General features: G+C 42.6%; 1 protein-coding gene across 1 annotated transcript in view; it reads left to right on the top strand.

The window, feature by feature from the left end:
• The first annotated feature begins 3,440 nt into the window (after positions 1–3,440).
• Positions 3,441–10,312, top strand: part of UBE3C (ubiquitin protein ligase E3C) — an 82,841-nt gene continuing 75,969 nt past the window's right edge. The window contains exon 1 of the mRNA XM_087730039.1: positions 3,441–4,040. Coding sequence (XP_087586165.1) covers positions 3,975–4,040 — 66 coding nt within the window. The 5' untranslated portion in view covers positions 3,441–3,974. The remainder of the gene's footprint in view (positions 4,041–10,312) is intronic.

Below are 10,312 nucleotides of genomic sequence, written 5' to 3'. Positions count from 1 at the left end.
CCTCTCCAGCTTTCTTGTAGGCCCCCTTCAGGTACTGGAAGGCTGCTATAAGGTCTCCCTGGAGCCTTCTCTTCTCCAGGCTGAACAAGCCCAACTCTCTCAGCCTGCCTTCACAGGAGAGGTGCTTCAGCCCTCTGATCATCTTTGTGGCCCTCCTCTGGGGGGGGCTCCAACAGGTCCAATAAGTTTCTCTCTAATGCCGATTGAATCACACTTTGCCCATATTTTCAGCAAATGTGACTAACTTGCGTGTGTTGCCGCTTTCATTTCTATGGCATGCATTTACAAGAAAAAGAAGGTATCTGCACAGCCTCTGAAAACTTACCCCCACTTCAAGCCAATGCCAGAACTTAACCTTCTGCTCAGACATAATCTCCTCTGATGTCTCCCTCTCTGGCCCATACTTGCAAGCAAAAAGCAATACAGACTATCAAACCTACAGGACATCTCAGAGGAGATGTAAAACACGTTGAGACTGGGTCACTATACGTATACGTTATGATTCAGATTTTACTTGCTCAACAGAAGGATGGAAACATAAATTGGATGCTATGAGAAAATCCACGACTTTCTGTTGTGAGCAGCTAGGCACATTGTTGAACTTCCCGGTTGGCAGTGGTTTACTGAAACTATACTCAGTACTGATGTGTGAAAGGTGCTTAAGAGCAAGATAAACTTGGAGATATATGTATTTAAAGATGATTTATATGTATGTATTGATTCTTTTCTTAGAGCATGGGGATGGACTAGAGGTCAGCCCTACACCTGTATTTCTAGGATTCTTTGTTTTTAATTCCCCAGGACATTCATATTCATAGCCTTCTTTCTTTGTTTATTAATAAAAATACCAAAAATAAAAGAAATAATTAATTTTCTTGGAAATGGAGTACTTGTCATTGGTGATTCTCACACATACAGATGAAATGGCCCTATATACCCGATTTCAAATAAAAAGTAGAAAAGATTGATATTGATTGAAGGGGGTGAAGAAAATGTTGAGTACTGACATCTTTTTAACAGACTACAGTCTGATGAACAATTGCAGTCCAGCTGTATCTGGAAGCAATGCGTACATATGCCTGCAGAGGGAAAAAGGAATAATCAAAAGGCAGAGAACCGTGATTAGGAGAAAGCAAAAAATCTCGTGGAATGTGCAATAAGAAGATGAGAAAGATGGGAAACTGACTTCATTGCAGCAGGTGAGGCAGGTGGGTGTTGACACAGCATACTACAAGAGCAATATTCTTAGATCCTTCAGTATGTGTTTGTCAGGGCTCTGAACGCACTGACAGGACTTGGTTGCCCTGAACAGCTTCAGCCGGGACCCCCACTCACTCCCCCTGCTGCTCTTTGGTCCATCTAAGCTCAGGCGTACCTGTCTCCAGCCTGCCTCCTGGATGGACCTTGAACCTATGTCGTAGCACTGTCTTCTGCTCGTGGCTGGACCCTTTGGACTCCTCCCCTCACGCTGCATGGGGCTGCCCGTGAACCCTGTAGCCATTGCTGGGCTCTGCCCACTGTCTTTGGGTCCTGCGGGATTATGTCCTGACTGGGGAGGGCACGGCCTGTGCTGGGGTCACGCTCGGCGCCCACTCCTCTTCCTTCATGGAGCAGTCCTGCTCTTGCTGCTCCCTGAGAATACTAAACCAGTCTCCGCTCTGACTTTTTGACTAAGTGACACTGAGATTTCTGACTTTTGTATATTTTCTCCACTGTGATATAAATGTGTATTTTGTCCCAAAAAATAAATATAAAAATAAAACACACTTAGTTTCTTTTATGCTTCCATAAATTCACTGTATTCAAGATACAAACACTCAGTTTATTCTGTTATGTAAGTTTTCATTTAGTAAAATTACACCTAGAGTGGCCTCTAGGGGCACATGCAAATCACTAAGACTTCCCAGACAAACATTCATCAGTTGGGCCCATGTCATTTACTACTTGCTTCTTCAGAAGGTAACAGCCAGGGTCAGCAGAGGATCCTGTGTCCTTCTGACATCGGAGCTGGAACCTGTCAAGCGTGCATCAGTCTAAAACCTGTCTCACAGAAATCCTGCTCTCTGCAGTTTCATGTTTCTTTGGCTTCTTACATGAGGAGGGATTGAATCCCTAAGTTGGCTTTGCTAGTGATAAAAAGTTGGCACAAACTCATGACCTAACTGGTTGCTTCTGTGCTACTGAAAATCAATGAATTAACTGCTAGGGACACCTAGAGTAGTCCTTTTCCGTATAAGACTTACAAAGTTTATCAAGGCTTAAGTCCACTTGAAAGAAATGCTGTCATGCTTGGAAAAAAACTTGCTACCGCTCCCATATAGTGTTGTGATATTACATCAGCAATGCAACGTGTTGAAACTACGAATGAACATTTGACGTGGTATTTCACAATGCCCTAAACCTCAACTGCATTCATAAACAGTATTTAGAGGAGGCCAGGCTTGCTTATACTGAAACTATGTTATCTCGGGAAATGCGGGGATAATGTTCACTCTTGCTAAGCACTTGTTCCCTCATGAAAAGTCTGAAAAGTCTGAAATTTTAAGATTTAGACTCTTCTGAATCACCTAAATCCAAAGAAATCTCAACAAATATTTGTCAGCCAGCTTGGCGACAATTAAATGGCATTGTGGTCTTGGTATAAACAGCTGCGAAGTGCGTATATCCTCTCCTGACAGTGATCCTTGCCATTTGTTTGTTGTGATACACCAATGTGAGAATTGACGAGTTAGGGCTCAATCAAATTTCCACTGCAGGAAATGAAAGCTGGATTTGGCCACATATATTTATTTAGCACCTCGTACCTGCAGACTGAGTAACTGCTTTTTGTTACTGTCCGTATCACCTCTGTACATGGAAGGATGCAACTGCAGCACTGAAACATGGAGAACAAGCTAAGAAATATAAAATAAAGGAGCCTCAGGTATAGGTTCACCATTCAGGTCTATTGCTTTTATATTACAGCCCTTTTATCTTTCTGTTCTTCATTGAGGCCCTGATCCCGTGCACACCCCGCTCGCACCAGGAACTTTCTCAGGTGGATTTTCACATCTGTGTAAGCTCAAGAGCCTGTGCTTGAGTGTTCAGTACCCGGTCTTCAGACTGGTCATGAAGTCTTTGCAATGGGGTAACGTCTACCATATGCTTGTCCTACAAAAAGGACAAATTTTTTTTATATATATATACATATATAAACGCATGCCGCTACAGCCCACCGACGCCGAGGAAAGCAGCCCCGCGCCCAGGCCAAGCGGGCCCCTCACTCAGCTGGGCCCGGTCTCCAGCGCTGCCGTGCGCCCACGCGAAGCTCATCTTTAAAACGGGGAAGAAGTTTCAGCGGAAACAGCGGCAGCTGGGACGAGCCGGGCGGCGGGCAGGGCGGCGGGCAGGGCCTCGGGCCCGCCGGCTGCGGCGGGGGGTACAGCGCTCTCCTCAGGCCCGGGAAGCGCGGGGGCAGGCCCGGGCGGGGCGCGCGCGGGTGGCGCGGGCGCGGCCCCGGCCCCGGCGGCTGCGGGCGGCGCGCGCGCCGCCGCGGCCGGTCGTCGGGAGCGCGGCGGGGAGGCTGCGGGCGGCGGCCATCTTCTCTCCACAGCCGGCTGCTCCCCCAGTGCAAGTGAAGCAGCCCCGCCAGCCCCCCCTCCTCCGCTCCCTCCCTCCTCCTCCCTCCCACTACACTCAGCCGTCGCCGCCGGTCAGAAAGGGGGCGACCGGGGAAGCGAAGGCCGCGGGGCGGGGAAGGCGCCGGGTGGAGGGGGAGAAGCCGGGCCGCCGTGAGGGGAGCAGCCCCGCGGGGGCGGGCGGCCGGGGGCTCGCCGGCGGCGGGCGGGCGGGCCGCGGGGTGCCAGCCCGGGGGGTCCGTGCCTCCCCGGGGCCGGCGGCGGCCCCTCCGCTCGCCCCTGCCGGCCGGCCGGCGCCCCCCTTGCGGGGTCAGCTCGGGGGGCCGGACCCCGCTCTAGATGGGATAAGCGGTAAACATGTTTAGCTTTGAAGGGGATTTCAAAACAAGGCCCAAGGTGTCTCTCGGAGGAGCGAGTAGGAAGGTAAGAACGGCGCCTGTCTGTCTCCGCGTTTGTGTCTGTTTCCCTCGTCCCCGCCTGCCTCCTTCTTGTATTATCGTTATTTTTACCGCTGGGCCTTCAAAAACGGGAGCAGCTATGACTAAGGTGTAATAGAGGGGAAAAAATATCCTCCCCTCCTGGTGATGTGTTTATCTCTGATCTCCCTGGCTCCGTGTTTTTTTCTTTCTCTCTCTCTTTTTTTTTTTTTTTTTTTTTTTTTTTTTTTTTTAAATCAGGCCACACGCACCCTCCCAGGCTGGTAGTGTAGTAAGAATTGTGGGAAGCGAGGAAATGTCTCCTTAGCTCGTCGTCCCCCCCCCCCCCCCCGCCCCCGCAAGCAGTCCGGTTTGTTGTGGCTGGTAGCCGTCTGCAGGGCTCCCGGGGTGAAGGAGGGGAGGACTCCCAGACCTCTTGTCATCCCTCTCCAGAGGGAAAGTCCTGCGTGGGCCCCCCTCGCCGGAGGGACGGCGGGGAACAGCCTCACCCAACTCGAGATCAATCCGAATTGCTGGGGGAGGCTTCATCCACCTGAGCGAGGGTTGCCGGGTCACACAGGTTTAAGCTTTTCCCTGTCAAGTTTAAGTTCAGTCAATTTGTCATGTGCAGGGTGAGTAGCAGTTAATTGTCTGCCGTACCAGACTATTGAATCTCCTTGTATTGATTGATGGAAAAGAAGCGAAACGGTTTATTTAGATCTTGCTGATTGGACAGGGTAGTCAAATGTTTAGTCAAGCACTGAAGGGTGTAGAATTACCGAAGAACAAGAGAAAGGGCGAATTGTTTTTAGAAGTGGCCTGATTTGTAAGGGTCACTTTAATTCACTGCTAAAATACTGATTCCTCATGTTATCGTTGGATGTGATTGTGTTGGAAGCCATTGAATGTTTTCATTAGTATTTTTGAATCTTAATGGGGGCAAAAATAAGTCAAGTTTTGTTACTGCGCACTGTAAGCCAGTCTGGTTCTCTGAAACTTTGAAGGCTTGGCAGTACAGTTAGGAAACTGAGCTAACATACTGCACTACGTGATATTAAAATCACAGTCAAGTTTGCATTTTGGTGTATTCCGTTGCGTAATTTATTAAAGCGAATGTGTAACAGAACTGCATTTAAATTGTGCAGCTTTTCATTGGAATCATCTTCTGTTTATCTTAAGACATTTCTGTTCATTAGACTACATACAATGGCATTACACCAGTCAGAAATATGACAAATAGTCTCCAATTGAAGTAGGAGTTGACAGAACATGCCCTGGTCCTAAACTGTACACTTCAGGTACTTTACAACTTTTGGCACTGACTTGCTAGTAGTGTTGCTTGCAGAACATGTGTCCTTCTACAGAAGTAAACAACTGTCATAATATCTTCTTTTACACATACTGATTTCTTCATGAAAATTCAGCAGAATTCTATCTATTTTAATTATATGGGACAAATGCATTAATGTTATAGAGGTATAAATTTCCAAGGGCAAATATTAAAAGGTAAAGGAAGTGGAAACTGAAATTGATGCATAACCTTCACTCTGTCCAACACAAAGATTGTATTTCATGACCAGATTGATACTGAGTGGTCCACAGATTTCACGATTTTACATTGGTACACTGAAGTGCTTGTGCTGCATCGATGCAAAGCAGTTAGTTGCAGCTTTGGACGTCATCGTTATATGGATATCACAGAATGCCCTTGAAATAGCTGCTTATTTTCAGAGACTATGTACAGTACTAATGAAAGAATTTATTTAAACCGTACTAAGAATTACTTCTAAAAATGCAGTTTACCTGAACTATTATGTAAACATACTACAGCAGAGCTTGGTGTAGCAAGTGTTTCTGTGGGTTCCATGAGCTTCTCATCTCATGTCACAGGCTCCTTGTGACCACGTTTCTCATACCTATAGGCTTCAGTTTTACAGAACTGTGAATTGTGAATTGTGAAATGTTTCCTTTCAGCTTTTTGTGCACGTGGAGAAAAAAAATAAGATTGTTCTTTGACAGACCCCCTTTCCCTCCCAAATGGGTGTAATTTTAGAAACATACAGTGTATAGTTCCAACCCTGCACCTCTGTGATGCTCTGTTAGTTAGCTGGATACTTAGTACTGCATGTTTTGATTCCTTTGGTGGAATAAAGCACAACTCAGAAATACCGGTAGAATCTGTATGCAGGCTGCTTAATGCTAAGAATAACTCTTGACCCAATTTGAGGAAGTTTCTCAAATGTTGTTGCACATGTGTAACTACATTAGCAAAACCTTCCCAGTGCGAAAGCAGGGACTCCAGTTTGAGGAGCTAGTCAGTGCTAAAGGTGTCCGCAGAGTCTTTCTGATGTGGAGACAACTACACCAAAATAAATGATCAGCAAAACTGGCTATTAAAAGTATGGTTTTGCTAATGTAACTGCAGCTGCAAACAATAACGGTGTTGGTCACGGGTCACATGTGTTGATACCCTGTCTGACATTGCCACGTGTGTCTGTAGTGTTTCCTTAGGCCTCGCGAGGGGTTGACTTCAGTAAGTCCTATCAGCATAGGCACAATGATAGAAATATGGTTGGGAACTTGGGGCACTGTGGCAGTTAGAAAGGTACAGAATCTAGTGTGCTTTCTCACCACTGACTTTTATGTGTTTTTGAATGATAAAGGCAGAGACCTTCAGGTTGGTTTTTATGCTGTTTGCATCTTGTGTTCATGTGCGTCATGATGGTCTGAATTGTGGATGCTGTAGAGAGGCACTTCAATCCAACCAACCCTTTTGCCAAGAGTAGTCTAAGCATCACTTATTTTTGTTAAAATCCTGCATTGCAAAATTAATGTTCTCGAAATGACTATCCTTGTTGACCGATCCTTTCAGAACGTTATTGTAACATTTTAATATTGCATTCTACACAAGTGTAAAAATATAGGTGGTATTGTCTGTGTTTGGACTTTTCCCTCCGCATTTACTTTCACAAATCTGCTGATTCATTTGGGCTGTTTGCGTTAGTTGTATATTTGTTTGAGGGTATAGATACTGTGTTTTATTTACAATATTAATTTTTGTGTGGTTTTTTTTTTTAGGGGGGCTTATTGTCACCTTTAAAATGTTATTCCCTGCTTTATGAGGTTCTTCAAAAGTTATTTTCAGATTTAGTTTTAATTATAATTGGCAAGACATATTTTTTTACTTCTGAAGTAAAATAGCCTCCAAAAATGAATACTGTTATTGGAGTTCAATACAGGAACATCTCAAATTAACTCATGGACTTTTTGTACAGGACAGCAATTGTTGCCTAAAAGGCTGCGGCTGCAGAATTTCTGTGGTGTGTCAGGCAGGAAAAAAGAGGTGCGTCTGAAGAGTTGGTTTGGGGTGCAGTTCAAATTGAGCTAACCTGACCTAACTATGCCGTGGACTGAAACAGATGGTCCTTCCCCTGGGTGGTTCCTACCCCATCGTTTGTGTCCCATATAGTGAACATATTTCTTCAGGGTGGAATGTCACCATGCCTTCTGGTAGCAGCTGGCAGGTTTCACTAATTTTATCATGAAGTTGGACTCTTGGTGGCATGGTGCAGAATCGGTTTCACCACGTCAGCTTGATTTGGTACAGTCAGGCCTAGTGTTCCTTTATTAATTTTATCAGCATTGAGGAAAACACGAGGTACCAGTGCTTTAGTACATCCATGCAGGGGGATCCCCATGCCTGTACAAGGGGTTCTGTAGCTCCACATTATTTGTTTAGGTTGTGAAATGTATTAATGGCATCTTGTAAGCCTTTAACAGGAAAAATAGTTAAAAGAATATTATTAAGTCAAATTTACAGTATCACTTGAGATATCGAAAGCATGCTTTTATAAATCCCAAGCCTGTTTCAAAGAGCGTATTTTTAGATTATAACACAGTATGAGATGGTTTTAAAAAAAAATCTTCCTTTCAGGAATTTGTAATACAGATGAGTTAGCACAGCCATGAAAGTGAAAGTGAAACCAACTTCACTGGGTTTCGTTTTGGTTTTTGGTTTTGTTTTTGTGGAACACGTGGAAAATTACTAATGAACAAATAGCAATGACTCTATCTGTATTTTAGAAAGTCTCTTTAATTTCTTTTAATATGGACGTTTTTTAATAGTCAGAGATCTTCAGTTTACAAAGTTTGTTTATATTTTCTTTTAGTAGTTACTGATACATTTTCTTAAATTAATAGCATAACATTAAGCATTAGATTTCTGTATATTTTTCTTCCCCCTCTCAGCTGAAGTGCAGAGGTAGAATTCCAGAAGCAGCTTGTTTGCTCTTTGTTGTCTGTATTGTACGCATGAAGTAACTTCTTGTAGAATAAAAATTAATGATTTAAAAACAGTAAGCTGTAAAATTGCCAGTGTATGGAGAGATCTGCAAGGGTTGGGATTGCTTATGGTGATAGATGTTTGTAGGATTTAAGCAATGATGGCACAGATTTAAAAAATAGTTTTGTTTCTCTCTCACTGATTGATTGAGGAAAGTTCTTAATAATTTCAGGAAGAAAGAATTACTATTTTGTTATATCTTAGTTTAACCCACACCAGGTCACAATGGAAAAGAAATGATGCTAGGAATTTATAGTACAGGATTTCTAGATTGCAATTACAAATTTACAATTTATTTTTGAGTGGTGGGAAAGAATTGCACTTTGCTTTGCTTCATAAGACCTTTGTCCCATAAGGCACATGGCGTAGGTCCTTATGCAAGTACGTACCTCATTCTGAGTCAGAACTGTGTTCTGTCCAGAACATTGAAATGTCAGAGCCTAAGTCTTGAAATACTCTTTGAATTTCAGATTTGTGGTGTGGAAATACAATGAGACCATCATGTTGTAAAATAATGACTGTCTCTCAGTAGGAAACCATATAATTAACGCATACTAGATTCTTGTGGATTTTTTTTCCCTCTTGGTGACATTTAAAATTCTCCTCATTTGAAAGGAAACTACGAATGATGGAGTTGTAGTTAGCTGACAGCAGTGATTACACTGTTATTTTCAGTTATGTGCTATTTTCTCAAATTCCAAACAAAAATATCTGCTTTTCTAGATATATTTTTTCCCTGCTTGTTTCTGAGAAAAAAAAAAAAATCACTCAACTAAATGATGTGTACAATATACATCTTAAAAATCATAATAGAGACAAACTGAGAGTAAATTTAAGAGCAACTTGTTTGCGTTTCATTTGGCCTCTAGAGCCTCCAGTCAAGTCCTGGTTCCACTGTGCGCGGCTTCGTAGTTACTGTGATAAAAGTGGTTCCAGATACTCTCTACATCCTAGAGTAAAATTTGAGCTGAAATGCTGAGATGTTTTCTAGCAAGCACTGTGCCATTGATTTCAGTAGGCCAGGCTTTCCCTGGCCAAATGCCATTTCCTGGTCATATTTTAAGTACTTTAAAATACCTTCTTCTGGAAGATGGTCTTCTCTACATATAAACTTAATCATGATGTAAATAATCAGAGATATGAAGAGTCACAAACTGTTTTAAAGGAGAATTTTTCAAGCTGCTGAACATGTTTTACTCAGGCTATGTCTAATGAAATTTAAATTGTCAAGGTTCAGTTCAAGACATTGGGAGTCTTTTAAAATGCTAATTTCTTTTAATATTCAGAAAAAACAATTGAAGTGGAGTTTATCTTGTCTAAAATAATGTTGGGAACTAGAAACATTGTTGAGAACCACTTTGGAGGGGGACATCTCCCAGTGTCCACCTTTGTTTTCTGCAAATAAATGCTACAAAATCTTCCTTTCATTTGTTGAATTTATTAAATACTTGTGTTGAAAGGAATTTTATTCTATAAATTGCTTAGGTTGCTTCATTTGCTTTGGGAGTTGTTACTGATTTTTATGTGGTTCAAACTAAATTCAGCTGAAAAGTCGTGTTCCTCATTTTAAGGAAAGAAAAAAGGTGCGAGTTCTTGGGTTTTGTGGATGAAAACCGTACCAGATTTTATAATTGTCCTCAAAAGTTAAAAGATCGAGTGCTTAGTCATTTTTCCATGAAAATTTCCTAAAAGTCATGCCTTGTACTTTGCAAGATCTATTGTAACATTAAATAGAATAGCATTCTCAACTGAAGAAAGAAAATAAACCTCTGTGGTTTACAAGTAAATGTCAAACATTTATTAATAATATTTAATTTTTTGCATCAATGTATTTTTATTTATAGTGTTTAGACAGTACCTGAAAATAATTACTCAGTTTCACCTTTGCATCTGGCATATTTAAGTTTTAAATTTACTTGCGTGGAGCTAAGATAGCT

This window comes from Nipponia nippon, unplaced genomic scaffold (assembly GCF_047370975.1).
Source record: "Nipponia nippon isolate SJK-2023a ecotype South Korea unplaced genomic scaffold, ASM4737097v1 scaffold_1, whole genome shotgun sequence".
Taxonomy (NCBI): domain Eukaryota; kingdom Metazoa; phylum Chordata; class Aves; order Pelecaniformes; family Threskiornithidae; genus Nipponia; species Nipponia nippon.
Note: the sequence above shows the minus strand (reverse complement) of the source record. Positions and strands in the feature narration are given on the sequence as shown.